At 47.6% G+C, this 17,501-nt stretch overlaps 1 protein-coding gene across 2 annotated transcripts in view; it reads left to right on the forward strand.

Moving 5' to 3' along the window:
- Nucleotides 1–17,501, forward strand: part of CSDC2 (cold shock domain containing C2) — a 121,427-nt gene that overhangs the window by 50,522 nt on the left and 53,404 nt on the right. For both annotated transcript variants that reach the window (XM_085601215.1, XM_085601214.1), the window contains one exon: nt 12,971–13,203. In XM_085601215.1, coding sequence (XP_085457341.1) covers nt 13,028–13,203 — 176 coding nt within the window. In that variant the 5' untranslated portion in view covers nt 12,971–13,027. The remainder of the gene's footprint in view (nt 1–12,970; nt 13,204–17,501) is intronic.

Consider the following 17,501-nt stretch of genomic DNA (forward strand, 5'->3'; position numbering starts at 1 on the left):
GGTAAGTCTTGGGCCTGTGGTTATGAGGGATCTCACAGGGTTGAGTCCCGCTAGCACTGTCAAACTGTCATGAGGTGGCAGAATGTCAAACTCTTCTTTCTGCAGGGATGGTTCCCTTCCAGCTAGTTGCAGGAAGCCCTAGATAGGAGAGGTGCAGGTAAGACTATAGCGGGTTGGTGGGGGGCCCTGGCTGCGACGGTTAACCGCCTCCAGGGCTGTGGCGGAGTTACAGGGCAATCTGGAAGCAGGCCGGTACAAAGGGTACCTCTGCGCGGCACCATAGGGGGTGCCTGAGCCAAAACCGAGGAGCCTCAAGGGAGGTCCCGGAAGCCGTGTCGGCGCCCCGCTAGTCCTGCGGGCGGTTGTGGGCCTGAACAACCGGGGGCTTGCTATGCGACGCTCCGCCCCGAGAGGGGGGGCGTGAGTAGAATTACCAACGGCACGTGATCGTAGAAAGAATCACCGGGAGGGCAGCAACGGCGGGCATCGCTGCCGGCTCATCAGGCGGACGGGGGACCCAGTTGGTTGCCTGCCCTTGGATCGCCCGTAAGATAACCCACTCATTACATATTCTGGAATTATGTAATAAACCTGCAGCATTGTTACCCAACACCAACTGTCTTGTGTGTGTCATTTGGGTACCTATTATGGGGGAGAGGGGACAGCGGGGTGCCCCTGGGGGTACTATGCCGCTGACCGCGGCCCCCGCAGGGGGCCAATCGGCGGTCGGCGCCTTAGTGCCCCCGGGGCACCGGTCACCCCTCCACACCCCCTCCCACTGGGGGGGACGCAGACCGGAGCCCCCCTCCTCGGGCTGGCCGGAAGTGACGCGCAATGCGTGTCACTTCCTGGCCCTGGTGTGAGGGGGAGGCTATTTAGCCTTCCCCAACCCACCTGGCGACCTCTTTGTCGCCCACCTCGCCATTTCCCTCCCTACCACTTACCCGGCGTAGCCGTTGGGTGGGGGGGGGTTTCTGAGCGTTGTAATGTTTTCTTTTTCGTTGCAGGCGGAGTTACAGGGCGATCTGGAAGCAGGCCGGTACAAAGGGTACCTCTGCGCGGCACCATAGGGGGTGCCTGAGCCAAAACCGAGGAGCCTCAAGGGAGGTCCCGGAAGCCGTGTCGGCGCCCCGCTAGTCCTGCGGGCGGTTGTGGGCCTGAACAACCGGGGGCTTGCTATGCGACGCTCCGCCCCGAGACGGGGGGTGTGAGTAGAATTACCAACGGCACGTGATTGTAGAAAGAATCACCGGGAGGGCAGCAACGGCGGGCATCGCTCCCGCGCTGCCCGGCTCATCAGGCGGGCGGGCGACCCAGTTGGTTGCCTGCCCTTGGATCGCCCGTAAGATAACCCACTTATTACATATTCTGGAATTATGTAATAAACCTGCAGCATTGTTACCCAACACCAACTGTCTTGTGTGTGTCATTTGGGTACCTATTATGGGGGAGGGGGGACAGCGGGGTGCCCCTGGGGTACTATGGGCAGTGTGGCAGCTGCCCAGGGCCTCCCACTCAGCCTATCCGCATAGGGCCCCGCACAATTGCAATACCCCACAAGTCCTGATGTACTCCTGATGTATCCAATTGCAAGAAAGGTGTCTCTTTACAATTGGCCGCATGGGAGGGGGCCATCTCCCTGGGCTTCTAAGGGATGGTGTGGGAAGGCCGAGGGGAGGGGGACACCTCTGGCTGCCCATTCAGAGACACTGCAAGACTCCCATTGTCAGCACATTAGCGCCCCCACAGTTGTAACTTTCAGCCCCCAAGCAATTCTCACACCTTCAGCCCAACAGGAGCTGTAAAAGAGGTGCTTGTAGGAGGCTGAGAGGAGGAGCTGTAGCCCAGGAGGAGGAGTCTGCACAAAGAAGCATCCCTAGCTCAAGTCAAAAGGTGTCACTTATGTAAATTGTAGGGGCCTCGCACCTTCCCTTTTACTTGGGGCCCCGAAACTTCCAGAACCGGCACTGCCCACAGCCACCGCGGTGCAGGGGGCCCCCTCAGCACAATACTCTTGCTGAAGAGCTCCTGATTGAGTACAGGGGGGGGGGGCTCCCCGTACCTGGCAGGGGCCCCCCGTACCTGGCAGGGGCCCCCCCTCAAGTTTCGTTGCGCCAGTGGAGACAACAACACTTCACTGCCAAGCGTCACCACGTACCTCTGTGCCCATACTAGAATGCAGCTCTGTCAGCACTTCCAAAGTGTGCCACAACGCAAGAGATTTGTGGGGCAAGTATGCTTGTGAAAGCCTGTGCTTAGAAACTGTGAACCGCGCGAGCCATAATTCTGAAAAGGCACAGTTAACTAACAGTGCACTGAAACGACAATTTTCAGTTTTATCAGTTACAACTGTCTGCTTCCTGTTGCCTGCATACAATCGCTAAAATTATCCGAGGTGCACTTCCTTGCTCCAAAGATAGTACCAGAGAGTTGAAGTCCTTCCAGGATATGTTTCCGATTACCCAGAATTTTAGTTTTGCTCACTAGGTATGCCACTCAGCCGTTTAACCCTTACATAGCTTCCTGATGTCCAGTAATCATATGTTGCTCTTGCCCAGCTCCCATCCTTGTCGCCATTGTTACATTTGAAGGTGCGTAAGGAGACTCAGACGGCAGGCAAGTACAGGTACGTTATTAAGGAACAAAGTTACAAGTAAGGGAACCCCACCGGGAGCTAGAATGTTACAAGCTCAGCCCCCAGCTATAGACACCAAGTCCAGTGACGGGGATAGAACACTCTACCAGAATGAGATCACACATTCCACACGACTTAACATTCCAAACCAGGCAAGAATAGAGGACACGCCAGGCTAAAACAGAAGACAGAATACCACCATGCTCCACTAGCAGCTAAACTGCACAAAGTGAAGTAAGAAATCCTATGCTCCATTCTGGGTCCTCTGCTCGCAAATGGTGTGATCCTATAATAATGTAGGCCTCATATAGGGCACACATGCCAATTGAGTTGCCGCTTAGTTCACTATGGCATTGTCATCAGGGCGGGGGTGGGAAGCAGCAATGTTTCTAAGTTCATGTTTAAAAACGATCACTTTGAATATGTTCCTCTCAATGCCGTGATATGATTTGATTAGGGGTGGGCGGACTTTGCGTATTCGCGCTACGCAAAGATCCGCGAAACGGTAAAAAATCTCCGAGCACGCACAGAGTTCCGCGAACACGCGGAATTGCTTGTTCCGCCCGTTCGCGATGCTTTTTTTCTGTTGGCGAACGCTGTTTGCATGCTCGGGGGGAAATATCTCACGAACACGCATTTTGAAAGCGCGAACAAGCCAAAAATTCCGCAAAGCCGTGGATCGCGGAATTTTTGGCAATTCCGCGGAACGTGAAATTACCCAAATTCCACGAGCAGAACGGAATTTACCGCCCAGGCCTAGATTTGATGTACTAAGATTACACACTTCCGCCTGTAAAATAAATTCCCTTTTTAAAAAAATTTTGAAGGGACTTCATCATATTTTTACATGGTTTGCTTCATGATTTACATGCCAAATATGTTCAGGGTTTCGCTTTTGCATGTGCTATTTAGAGCCTTGGCTCGACTCTGGCTCCGCTCCCCCTTTTAATACGTTGGCTCGTCCCACCTGTAGTCACTTGGGGTTGCCCGGACAAATAGTTTTTTGAGTCAACTCAGCGGGGGTCTGCAGCCGTAAAAATTAGAAGGTTGCGATTCTAGAGTCAGAAGTGAACACCCCATTATTTGTGAAGGAACATTCTAAAGACAGAAAATGAGTGGCCGGCGATGGTGAACTCCTGAAAGTGATTATGAGAGGTACACAGACCTCCCTTCAAGAGGTTCTGGCTTGCACTTCTTTCCCCGGCGGAGTAAAACTAGAATCACGTTATGAGAGGTACACAGACTTCACTTCAAGAGGTTCTGGCTTGCATTCTTTCTCACGGCGGAGTAAAACTAGAACCACGTTATGAGAGGTACACAGACTTCCCTTCAAGAGGTTCTGGCTTGCATTCTTTCTCACGGCGGAGTAAAACTAGAATCCCGTTATGAGAGGTACACAGACCTCCCATCAAGAGGTTCTGGCTTACATTCTTTCTCCCGGCGGAGTAAAACTAGAATCACGTTATGAGAGGTACACAGACATCCCTTCAAGAGGTTCTGGCTTGCACTTCTTTGTCCCGACGGAGTAAAACTAGAATCAAGTCCTTTTCTACAGCTGCTCGAGCGCTAAAAGAGAGCAAGGTGGACGGTGTGTTAACAAGCATTTGCAATGTAATCGGTCTTGACTTTAGGACCTTATATATATTTAGCTATGCAGCACATTAGCCTGGGTGCTGAAACATCTACTGTTCTTTAACATGGAGGGAAAGTAAGCAGCAAACTGCATGACACGCCGGGTATGGGAACACATGGAGAGAAATATTCTATTCCAGCTGGAAATAGTATAGTGCAAAGCTCTGTTTTTAATAACAAATCAGGGCCTTCGGAGGTCACTGAAAATACAAGATTTGAAAAAAATATTATTGTCTACGGGTGGTCGTGGGAGGCAATTTCTATGGACTGGAATCTAGAGAATGTTAAAGTGATTTTGGTATTTTACTGACCTCTACTGGTCGTTTTCTGTCAAGAAAGTTAAATAGAGGCAGTTGTCAGAAAAATAAAAAAAATAGAAAGTCCCTCAGCAGAGAGCAATTCTGGTATTTTACTGACCTCTGCTGGTTGTTTTCTATCAAGACCGTTAAATAGAGGCAGTTGAACAGAAAAAAAGTCCCTAAGCGGAAGTAGACAAGTCCTAGGGCTGATCATCAGAGCCCACAAAGTACATACACACATAGGTATATAATAAGTATATACCAAAGTATATCCAAGAGGTCTCGAATGCTCGACCTAAAAATTATGAACTCTACAGACGGTAAATACACACCAGTGAGCACGTGAGGCGGCGCGGCAGAGCTGATTTGCGCATGGTTTTAAGTCAACAGAGCCAATTATGTTGATAAATATCTAAAGAGTAAGGCTGCGACAGAAAGATAACTCCAACCATCTCAGTGTGCAAAGTTGTGCAATATCAGACGTACAAGTGGTAACCACTGATACAGAGCAGTGCGACTGGTGTGGCCGCTCTGGGCACTGACCTGGAGGGGGTTGGGGGGGGCGCTGTGTTGTGCCGTTCAATCGTAAATTATGGCTCCTGCTTTAGAGTTCTATGTACCTCCAGCTTTTAAACATAATAAAAATGCTAAGATAACACTTGTGACTAACGTATCTGCCAGAGAGAGAGAAAAAGGGAGTTTTGTCTGTTGGCAGTTTTGACTCGCCATAAAGTAGCCCAGAGGGTTACTATGCCTACTGTAAAAACAGATCTGCATTTTTATGGATAGCTGAGTGGATTAGTAAAACCAGCCTCCACCGGCGCTTTAAAACAAATGAAATGTATGTGAGAGAGGGGCTATGGAGGGATGAGGGGCACTTTTGCCAGGTGGTAGTGAAGGAATCCGATGTGGAGGTCATGGGGTGCACCAAAAAACCTTGTCGCACTGGACGCCACCAGTGCTAAAGCCGGCCCTGCCACTGAGGTAGAATATTTCCACCGTTGCATTTGCCATGTTCCGGAAGATAGCTTTGAAAAAAGATGGCTGTGGATAGAAGGCACCTTTTATATACTCGAAGCTTGCATAAGGTGTTGCATTCTTCTTGTGGCACTTCTTCTCTCTTTCCCTGTTTCCTGCCTTCTCCTTTCCTGGAACATGGAACACTGTACCTAGGTTGTACAATTTACGTTCCATGTTCCAGAGCCTTTTGAGTTTAATTACTGCTTAGCGTTGTTCTATATAGTTGTGCTGTGCCTCATCTTCAAAAAAACTTTGATTTAGTACTCACAGTCTGAAGACTCTTCTTTACAAATTTGGCGATGACCAGCTGGAGACTTCGTTTGCTGCATGTTTTCATGAGGCACAGGTGCTGCGACGTCTTCCGGACCTACTTCCTCATCCTTGTCTTCTCTGCAAGTTTGAGCCTTTCTGCGACCTGCATATGTGGTTCCTGCTTTCAACCTTGAAAACCGCAGATCGCTGGCTCCTTTGCTGCACTTTCTTAGTGATTTTGTCCTGGTTCATAGTTTCTTGACTAACCAACAGCTGACTACTATTGCCACGTTATGACCTATGACGTTGGGCTGCTTGGATACCAGTGATTAATACTGTTGCTTAGCAGTTCTTCAACCACGCTTCCTGATTGGCCACGTTGTATGTCACCACGTCTAGCAGCTCCTCAACGTGACCGCACCTCCTGATTGGCCACGTTGTGCGTCATCACGCCGGCGGCCATCTTGGTGTGGGTTGATTCTCTGAAACGCCGGAAACATCCTTGGAAACGCTGTGATGATCTTTCTCAAGCGCTCATTATATGTTTCCGGTATCTTACCTTTTAGGTAATGAGCATTTCCTTTGGCATTTCTTCGTGATTTATACAGATAGGAGAGCCTGTTCATTATCAGTGACAGGCACACCTTGTCAAATTGCTTGTGCTATGGCCTGCTTGCTTTCGGTAACAGGCACACCTTGTACTTTATTTTTACAGCCTGCTTCTGGATTTGTGACAGGCACACCTTGTTATATTGCTTGTGCTACAGCCTGCTTGCTTTTGGTGACAGGCACACCTTGTACTTTATGTTCATTGCACATTACAGTCTGTTTCCTGTTATTTATTCATTGTTTTGGTGATGTTCATTTTCTACCTTCCTATGTTATTACCATTTATTATGTGCTTTCTTTCATAGATTATATAATTATTACCAAAGCACATTTTATACTTGAGTATTCATTGTTTATTTCACAGTTGTGGTAGGTATATACTTATCTTCTTCTCAAAATGTTTACTTCATTTTGGCTACTATCACATCAAAATGCAATTTGATCCACCTTCTAAATTTTTGCAAACTAAAGGAGATCCACCCATACCTTGGACAAGGTGGAAAGAGGAATGTATTACCTACTTAAAGGCTATTGATGGAGAACGTATGTCAGCGGAGAGGAAACAAAATATTTTTCTTCACTGCTTAGGTTCTGAGGGACAGCTTGTTTATAGGACTCTTCCTCCTGTCAGATCGGTAGGTGATTACAATGTGTATGAAGAAGCCATTTTACGCATAGAAGGCAGATTTAAACCAACGACTAGTGTTGCTCTTAATAGGTTTAAATTTTACACTAGAGCTCAAGAAGAGGGCGAGAGCTTTGAAGAATTTCTCACTGCTTTACGTGCATTGTCTTTACACTGCAATTTTGGTTTAATAACTGACTAGATGATCGGGGACCAAATTATTGTTCAGGTAAGAAGTAAGAAGGTACAGGAGGAATTGTGGATATTGGATGATCCTAATTTGGAGACTGCTATTAGCACAGCCAAGGCATTGGAGCAATCTGATAAGTGGATCAAGTTACTTAGCAAAGAAACAAAATCTTCCACTTCCAGTGAGATCAATGTGATCAACCCAGTACTTCTAAGACTTACTCTAATGAGACAAGTGTTTTTAGCAGCAAACAATTTTATTGCTATAGATGCGGGAATCCTGATCATATAGCCTCTTTCCCACGCTTTCCTGCCATTAGTAAAGAATGCAGTAAATGTGGACGTTGGGACATTTCTCTAAAAATGTGCAAAAATGCCATGAGGGGTGGTGCTCCGAATTCCAAGAAGTTTGTACCATCTTCTTCAAAATTCTCCAAAGGGAAAGTTTCTTGTGTATCTTGTCATTCTCATTCTTGTGATCATTCTCATGGCAATTTAGAGTCTGGTATTGTTGTTTCGATCCAAGATTCCTTTGATGTGTCTGAAGCTGAAAAGATTTGTTCTCCTAAGTGCATCGTATGCATCTTGGGAAGAGAGTTGGAGTTAATGACTGACTCGGGATCGCCTTGGACTATAATCACAAAAGAGTATTGTCTGAAATCTTTTGGAGAACTAATTAACCTTGATTTGTTATGTGAACCTGATATTGTGGCGCACAATTTTGATGGATCCTACATTGACTTTATGAGTTTCAAAGAGGTATCCATTGAGTTCAAGGGTAATTCAGCTAACATTAAATTATATGTAGCTTTCAAGGGTGTTAATGTCTTAGGCTGGCGTGACCAAGCCAAACTGGGGATTGTCTTGAACCCCAGGAACAAAGAACCTGTTTCGGTTCTTGCTTTGTCTTCAGCTAGTACCGATTTTGTTAATTTGTTTCCCAGTGTATTTGCTGATGATCTTGGCAAACTTATGGGTTTCAGCCATAGGATCAAAGTCAAACAAGGTTCTGTTCCTGTGAAACAAAAACTAAGAGGAGTTCCTATCAGTATTAGGATTGAGTTAAAAAACTTGTTGGATGAGATGGTTGAGAGTGGCATTATTGAATAAATTGAATCTTCTGAGTGGGTTTATACCATTGTTTTAGACCAAAAACCGGATAAAAGTATTCGATTATGCGTTGATTTGAGGGCTTTGAATTCTAATCTGGTTGCTGATTGCCACCCTCTTCCTAATATAAATGAGATGGTATGCATGTTGGATGGTGCCTGCATTTTTTCCACCCTTGATCTCTGGTCGGCCTACCACCAGATTGAGCTCACTGAGGACTCCAAACACTACACCGATTTTATCACACCCCATGTCCTTTTTCAATTCATGAGGATGCCATTTGGCCTTGCTTCGGCTGCATCTGTGTTTCAGAGGGCTATGTACCACATTTTTAAAGATGTCAGCAAGTTCGTTAAATGTTTCCAGGATGATATCCTAATTTTCTCTAAAAATGAGGAAGACCACTTTCATCATGTAAAGGAAGTTTGCCTTAGGTTAGGTAAGTGTGGTTTGACACTCAAAGCTGGTAAATGTAATTTTTTGTGTAAATCGGTGTATCTAGGTCATACACTCTCTGGTGATGGGGTTGTGCCCAAGAAATCTTTGGTTGATGCCATCATCAATGCACCCGCTCCTGACAATAAAGAGAAACTCCTTTCTTTTGCGGGCCTGTGTGAATACTATAGTAAATTCATACAGAATTTTGCAACCAAAATGGAGCCTCTTAGGGAGTTAACCAGGAAATCTACGGAGTTTTTCTGGTCTGATAAACAAGAGACAGCTTTCAGACAAATTAAGAGTGAAATTGTTAATGCTCCTACCCTGAAGTCTTTCTCCCTGAATAAGAGGTGTGTTATCACCGTGGATGCCAGTTTGTATGGGCTTGGAGGAGTGCTTAGCCAGTGTGCGGGGAAGGAAGAACGGTGTGTGGTTTTTGCTTCTAGGACTCTTTCTATGACTGAGAGGAGATATTCCATGATTGAGAGAGAATTGTTGGCTTGCATCTATCTGGGCCATTGAACATTTTCGTAACTATGTGCGGGGTAACAGATTTACGCTCTGAACTGATCATAAACCCCTAGTTGGTATATTATCTCCAGGGGGAGGATGGAACTCCACTGCACGAATAGCCCGTTTCACATCTAAACTACAGGAATATGATTTTGAGGTTGTGTATGTTCCTGGCAGGAGCAATGTCACGGCTGATTTCCTTTCTAGATTGCTGTGTTCGGATGAGTCCCTAGTTGAAAAAGAAATGGACATTGTTACCACTGTCAAGGATTTTGTATCTCAGGAATTTTTGTGTTTGTCTGAGACTGAGTGGATTACTGAGATTAATAATTATGTTGTGTCCCAACGGATCATTGAATATGTAAAAAATGGAAGGCCCAAGGAAAGGTCTGCTTCTGCTGAAATTGCTCCTTTTGTCGTGTTTCTAGTGACCTTGGTGGTTTGCTTTTTAAAGCAGGAAAGATCATTCCTCCTGCGTCTATGCAGAACAAGATCTTATTACTTGACCACCTAGGACATTTGGGTATGTCCTCTATGAAACGGCTCATCCGAGCAAATTTTTGGTGGCCTGGGCTCGACAAAATGGTAGCTAGGGTGGTTAGAGAATGTTCTGAGTGTATCAGTCGTGATAAAATGCTTAAAGTATCATCTGCCCCCCCTTAAACCAGTCTCTTGGCCTGAGTGTCCATGGCAAAAAGTAGCTTTTAACATATCCGGTCCTTTCAAACAGTTACCTTCTAATGCCCGTTTTGCTCGGGTTATGGTGGACTACCACTCTAAGTGGCCGGAAGTCAAGTTTGTAGCTAATGCCACTAGTCAAGTTATCATTACCTTTTTGAAAGAAGTTTTTGCATGCGAGGGGTCCCCTGAGGTACTTGTAATGGACAATGGGGTGCAACTCCCATCACAAGAAATGGAAAGTTTTCTCCATATGTGTAATACCAAACATGTGACCACTTCCCCGTATGAGCCAAGGGAAAATGGCCAGGTGGAGAGGTTTAACCGTGTTCTAAAAGATGGTATTTAATCAGCTGGTAGGTCAGCTGATTGGAGGGATGTTGTAAGGAAAAAATTGTGGATGTATCGCATCACTCCCCATTCGGTGACTGGGGTAAGTCCCTTCAGACTTTTGAAGGGCAGAGAACCTATTTCTGAAATTTGTCCATGGTGGATTACAAAGGTTATTAAGGCGGATGATAGTATTGACCTAACGTGTGGAGAGCAGTCAAGATGAAAACTTTGTTTGACTCCAAAATGAATGTTAAAATTCCTGATTTTGCTGTTGGAAACTGGGTCAGAATAGAAAAAAACTGGGTTTTTGGTGAAAGGCTTTTCCAAGTTCAGTCATCCTATTAAAGTTGTTAAGGTTTGTAAGAACACTGTTATTACTCAGGATGGTAGAGTATGGAATGTAAGGAGGGTTGCTAACTGCAAGTCCTTAGGTGCTCTGTCAGTAATGATGATGCGTTATCGTTACATGATGTTCCTAATGCGGATAATAACTCTTATCATTCCACTCAATCTGTGGCATCTAGAGTCAAGAGCAATGACCGTCCTAGAGTGTTACCTGCCAGGTTTGTGACTTTAATTGTTTTTTGTTGTTCCTCCCCTCCTTTTCTTTTTATGTTAAGGGTGAGATGTGTTGCATTCTTCTTGTGGCACTTCTCCTCTCTTTCCCGGTTTCCTTCTTTCTCCTTGCCTGGAACATGGAACACTGTACCTGCGTTGTACAATTTGCGTTCCATGTTCCAGAGCTCTTTGAGTTCAGTTACTGCTTAGCATTGTTCTATATAGTTGTGCTGTGCCTCATCTTCAATAAAACTTGGATTTTGTACTCACCGTCTGAAGACTATTTGTTACACAAGGTCACAACACTTGTGGGCTTTCGGTTAATCAGCAATTGTTCAAAGTCTCTTCACCTATCAGCCTGCGAGGTCATCCCGTCTGTCCGTTCTCACTTACCTAGTACTTGCACAAGGTCACATCAAAGCCCGTCGCTATAGAGCGTTGGCAAAGCCAATAAGAATATGTTTCAAAGGCTAGACCTATTGGCTTTTGCCACTGCTTGTTTCAGTTACCCAATACGTGTACTAGATCACAGAAGCAGCCTGTTTCGAATAACTCGGCGCCTGCTCAACGCTTCATTAAATCCGCATGGATTGTTGTTGTCTGTTTCTCAGGCCTTGCTCAGGATCGCACGGCCTGTCCGTTTCTGTTCTAGCGAGTTTGACACTAGGTCCCACGGCCTGTCAGCTGTGATTTACTCTGAGCTTGCTCAAGGTCACGTAGCCTGGCAGTTTATAGTTACACGTAGGCGGGTCAGGGCCACACAGCTACACAGTGTTCTCTTACTGCAGGTTAAAAGTCGCACATTTTACGCACAGCTTGTTGAAGATCACAACTCTTGTCATTTTCCAGTTTCTAAGCTTGCTTACCGTCACCCGTCCGTTATTTTGAACTTGCTCAAGGTCACAGAAGCTGACAGTTTTCAATTTACCAAAAGGTTGCACAGGGCTTTGCAGCGAATTCATTCAGAGTTACTGAAGCTTACAGAAGGTTAAACAGTCTGCCAATTGTAAGTTGCTCTCAACTTATTCTGTCACTTGCCATGCAGTATTTAGTAGTTTTCAGTTAACTAGAGATAGTCAATCTTACCTTCGAGGCTAATCTGAAGAAAGTATCAGCTGTCGGAGTTTACAATGTATGGAGAGGTGGAGCGAGGCCATCAGGCATACAAAGGCACACATGGCTACTACCTCATCTCCTCATCCAGGGGCTTCCATCCACAATGTATGTCTGCGTCAACCGGGAATGGTGTTTAGCGGGTAAACATTTTGGTACAAGTTAAGTTCTGACTTTGGAAGAAGTAAGTCCTAACCTGACTTGCACTTTTCCGAAGAGAGCTGGTTCTGAGGCTAGCATGTAGCACCTGAAGACATGAGTACTGATCTTGGCCCTTGCACTTGACTTTAGGTTGTGCTCTTGGGCAAAAAACTTTTTTTTTTAATGTGTTTATTGGCATTTGCACTGTTACACATATTACAGCGTATCATGAAATACCTTCTATACATCTGTTGATATTCTACCATATCCATATCAGCCAATATCTATTAAATAGCACATTGTGCATCATTGTCATGATTACCAATTCAAGACTGTCTAGTTCCGTCCTAGGCTCTTGCCAATAGATCTCAAAATAAAATGTAACCATAACTCCCCTAACCCCCCCCCCCCCCCCCCCCCCCCTCCCTTTCTTCCTTCAAGATTGCAAAATTCTTATCTTGGGCATGGCGTATTAGAAGTAAAAGGCTCAAGGAAATTATTTAATTCACTCTTAACAATTATTTATGACCTGTTTTGCTCTTTATTGTAAAAATAGGTTTTTTCTTTTTAAATGAAATTAACTTATTCCATTTTTAACTGTTATGCTTTTATGATATGTTTTTATTGAAATAAAGCCTTTGACTGACTGACTGACTGACCTTCAAGCTTGGGTAAATAACATGCTTGGAATGGAATAGATACCAGTATTAAATGATGTATATCAACTTAACATGTGTGCCTCTTTCCCATGTGTCCTGGTTCATTTGATTTATTTACAGAGAGCTACTTCGGGCCTCTTCAAGTGTCCTTCTCTTGTTTTCCTAGGTGGCAGCGTGATATTTGACAGCATCCGCCTCCCTGGTTTCGTGGATAACCTGGACCATGTCTTCAAACCCGACAGCCCCCACCCCCCAGCTGCCGGTGCACTCTCCCAAGTCCCCCATCTCGCCCTCCTTCCCGTTCCACCGGGAAGGGAGTCGCCTGTGGGAGAGGGGCCACCTACACTTCGGGGACTTGCCGAGCCCGCTTCCTACCAAGAGGAACCGGACGTACTCTGCGTAAGTAACATGATTTAAAAAAAAAAAAAAAACATTTTTAGTAGGGTTTCTTTCAGTTTACAAGATTGCTTTCACGCGATTAACACAAATTTCACATGCGTGCCACAAAATCACTTGTAATACAGAGATAATGGTGAAGTGAGAAAGGGGTAAACATGCATGTTGACTTCACTTCCGTGGCTGTGGAGTGCCTTGTTCATAGCTGCCAGGGTTTCAGATCTCTATGAGTGACATTTTCATGATTTCACTGTAATTATGAGTGACATTTCAACGACTATGAGTGACACTTTCTCGCGAGCAAAATCAAGCAATGAAGACGAGGGAAACATTAAAATAGAAATTCCTCCCCTCCCTCCTCCATTGTAATTCATGAGGGACTATTTTTAAACACTAAAACGTTTGCTGTGTTTCAGCACAGCTCTGGAGGCAGTCGGATCTTTTGAGATCCTGCTTCTGCAGAGATGACTGTAAAAGGTTGTCCGTTCTCAAAGTTGTCGCCATGTGGACAGGGAGCAAACTGGCAGCACACAGGGAGCGGCATTTTACTGTTGGCTGGCCGAGGGGGTGAAGCATTATATGGTGAAAACTAAAGTGTACTCACGGAGGAGTCACTCTCAGTCAACACTACGTGCATGGTACTCGCAGCAGCGGACTTACTGTCTGCACTCATAATCTGCGCTCATTCACCTGCAACTCACTACATTTACATTCTCGAATTTATATGTACTCAGAGACAAAAATCTGTGCATCGACCTATACACACCTGAGATTATCAATGAATGTGCACTCCTGCCATCGCCTCACATGTGAGATTACCACAAAACATGCACCTTCTCTGTGTCTTGTGAATGTGCACCTGCACACATGACATCCTGTGTACCACAATACACACACAGGATTATCTCTAAATATCTACATAAATACCTGAGAGCCAGCGCTCCCATATTGAAGCAGAATTATTTTAGGCAGCAGACCGCTACAAGCCATTTTTGGCTTAAAAAAACGGGAGTCTGTGGCATGAGTATGGTCTGTTGTTATGTATGTGCATATTTTACTCACCACAAATGCGTAGCAAGGTATGCGCAACAGAAACTCAGGCTGATTGAAGCCTCGTAGAGCTTACAAATTACCGACCTTAGACGTTGTGTGTAACACAAGCACATAGATAAAAAACACTTCAGTTCTACTTAGTAGACGCTTGAATGTATGCTCCTCCAAAACCATCCTAGGCTATTTACATATTTCCTCTTTTTGTTTACCTGTAGCTGAACAGCAACTCTTCTAATCAGCCCAGAGTAAATCACCTTAAGTTGATATGTTTCCCAGATCTTAATGCCTTAGCATAACACAGTGTGTCATAGAGACAAGTGTTATCAAAACACGAATAAGGTTTTTTTTTTTTTTTTTTTTTTTTTTTTTTTTGAAACCGTTTATTGCAGTTCGTAAAAGTTACAGGTATGGGCCTACAACCATCCGGCCGGCCGCTAGAATGACAAAAACATATTGCACACATACAGTAAAAGTCTCTAGGCAGTGCAGAGCAGTGAAACAGGAGTAATCAATGGTGCAGGCCACACAGCTCCAAGCCCACAGTACGGTTCCCTTTTCTTGAAACAAACCAACACCAAAAAACCACACCCGCAAGGCAACCCACGATCCAAAATAACAGCACGTGCTCCATAAGTGGGGGATCCAAACCAGCAGCAGAACTCTGGAGAGGGGAATGGGAATAGATCAGGGACTGGGGGACCGCGCGCCCGCGGCTGAGGGAGGGGGGCCGTCTAGGGAGACGGAGCAGGCGAGGCAGCCGGTAGCAGTGGTGGCTCACAAATACCCCCGCGGTAGGCGTTCCAGGGGCCCCAGAGTTTCACCCACGCCCCAGGCTTACCTCTCGCCACATACACCACCTTTTCACGAAACATACACCAATCCATATGCTCTTTCCAGGCCGACACCGCAGGGGGCCTCTGGGATCCCCACAATTGAGCAATGTCGCGCTTGGCTATCATGTATCCCAGAGTCACCCACCGCGTCTGCGGGACCGAATAGTCATTCGGTTCCCATACATTCAGCAAGCATCTCCTCGCTTCAGGCAGCAGCGCAACACGCGTCACCACACGCAAGACCTCATGCACACCACGCCAGAATCGCTCCACCTTCGGGCACTCCCACAGTATATGCATGAAAGTCGCCAACGCACCACAGCCACGCTTACACATTCCGTCACCAGCAAAACCCATACGCAGAAGCCTTGGCCCCGTCACGTAAACCCGGTGAAGGATCTTGAGCTGGACGAAACGAAGGCGAGCCGGGATGGCCACCTCTTTCGGAGAGGCCACCGCGGAAATCCAATCCTCATCGTCCAGCTCCAGCCCGTCGGCAACCCAAGCCTCGCGGAGATTAGTCAGCCGGCACGATCTATCGTTGATCAGTTTTTTGTATATGAGGGAGATCGTGCTGTCCGGGACATGGCCATCTAGGACTCTGTCCTCCAGGGGGGAAGACTCCGGAATGGATGCGACATCCGGGAAGACGGAGCCCAGCGCATGGCGGACCTGTAGGTACCGAAAGTACTCACTGCCCTGCAGCTGGAACTCCGCCTGCAGCGTCTCAAAAGTTTTGAATCCCCCCCTCGTCCAGAGATCTCCCACCGTGCTGATTCCGATCGTGTCCCACTTCTCGAAGCCCTTCGACGTCCACAGGGAGCCCAACCTCTCAGACGCATACAGCGGTGACGCCCGGGTCAAACGGTCCTTCCACCCCATAGCTGCATTAGCCGCGTGCCAGACACGCACCATGACACGCGTCGGTCCCGTCAAACGGGAGTCGGGCGCGCCCGCGTAGAGCGCTCGATTGTAATCGCCACCGGGCAGGAGCATCTTATCCATCTCAAATGCCGGGTTCAAGGCGGGCCCGTAAAGGCCATGATTAATTGCAGCTAGTTGGGAGGCCCAGTAATACCGTTTGATGTCAGGGAGGGCGACCCCCCCATCGTACCACGGGAGCGTCAATTTAGCCAGAGCAATGCGCGGCCTCCCGTCCCAGAACAGGCGCCGCTGGAGGCCCTCCACCTCACGGAAATAGCGTGCCGGGACCAAGTCCATGGTATTCTGGAGGGCGTAGAGGAAGCGTGGCAGGGACATCATTTTAAACAAGGCCGCTCGGCCGAGCGGCGAGAGCGGCAGACGCCGCCAGCGCACCACGTCCTCCCTCAAACGCCGGAGGGGGGGTAACAAATTCCGCTCATAGCGGGCCTCCGGGTCAAGAGTGATATAGATACCCAGGTACCGAAAACCTTGGGAGGCAATCTGGATCGGACAGTCCCGTGGTAAGGCCGGAGCCTCCCCGGAAAGCACATATACACAGGATTTCGCCCAGTTGATGACCAGGCCTGAGTTGCGACCGAATGAACGCAAAACATCAACCAGGACGATCAATGATTTACGCGAGGAGGCGAGATACAGAAGGATATCGTCAGCATAGAGGGACACACGGTCCTCATGCTCGGGGGTCCAGCGGAGACCACGGATAGAAGGGTGCCACCGCAGCCACTCCGCCAGGGGCTCCAGGGCCAGGGCAAACAGGAGAGGCGACAGGGGGCAGCCCTGTCGCGTACCCCTCCCCAGCGCGAATGGGGCCGAGACTCGCCCATTCACTACCACCTGCGCCAATGGGCCCGAATATAGCAATTTGACCCAGCTAATGAAACCCGGGCCAAACCCGAATTTTGCCAGCATCGCCCAGATGTATGGCCATTCAAGCGTATCAAACGCCATGGTGGCGTCCAAGGACGCCAAGATGGCCGGCTCCCGCACAAATGGGACACGCGCGAGCACCCCGTGCAAGCGCCGCAGATTGAGCGCCGTGTTGCGGTGCGGTATAAAGCCAGATTGGTCTTGGTGGACCAAATCGCCCACCACGCCAACCAACCTGTTGGCCAACACCTTGGCGAGGATTTTGGGCTCCGCGTTCAAAAGCGAAATCGGCCTATAGGATGTGACCCGCTCACGGGGCCTCCCCTCCTTGTGGATCACCACAATTGTGGCTAGACGCTGGTCCGGCGGGAGGGAACCCCGCGAGTGGGCCGCCAGGAACATCGCGCGCAGGTGGGGCGCCAACACATCCGGGCGTAGCTTGTAGAGCTCGATGGGAATACCATTGGGGCCCATGGCCTTGCCGGATGCAACCGAGCGAATAGCCAAGGCAATTTCGTCCGAGGTGGGAGGGGCGTCCAGCGAATCCCTGTCCTCCACCGTTAGGGAGGGCAGCGCGATGTCCCGAAGCAGGGCATGGGAGTC

This window comes from Triturus cristatus, chromosome 4_2, assembly GCF_964204655.1.
Source record: "Triturus cristatus chromosome 4_2, aTriCri1.1, whole genome shotgun sequence".
Taxonomy (NCBI): Eukaryota; Metazoa; Chordata; class Amphibia; order Caudata; family Salamandridae; genus Triturus; species Triturus cristatus.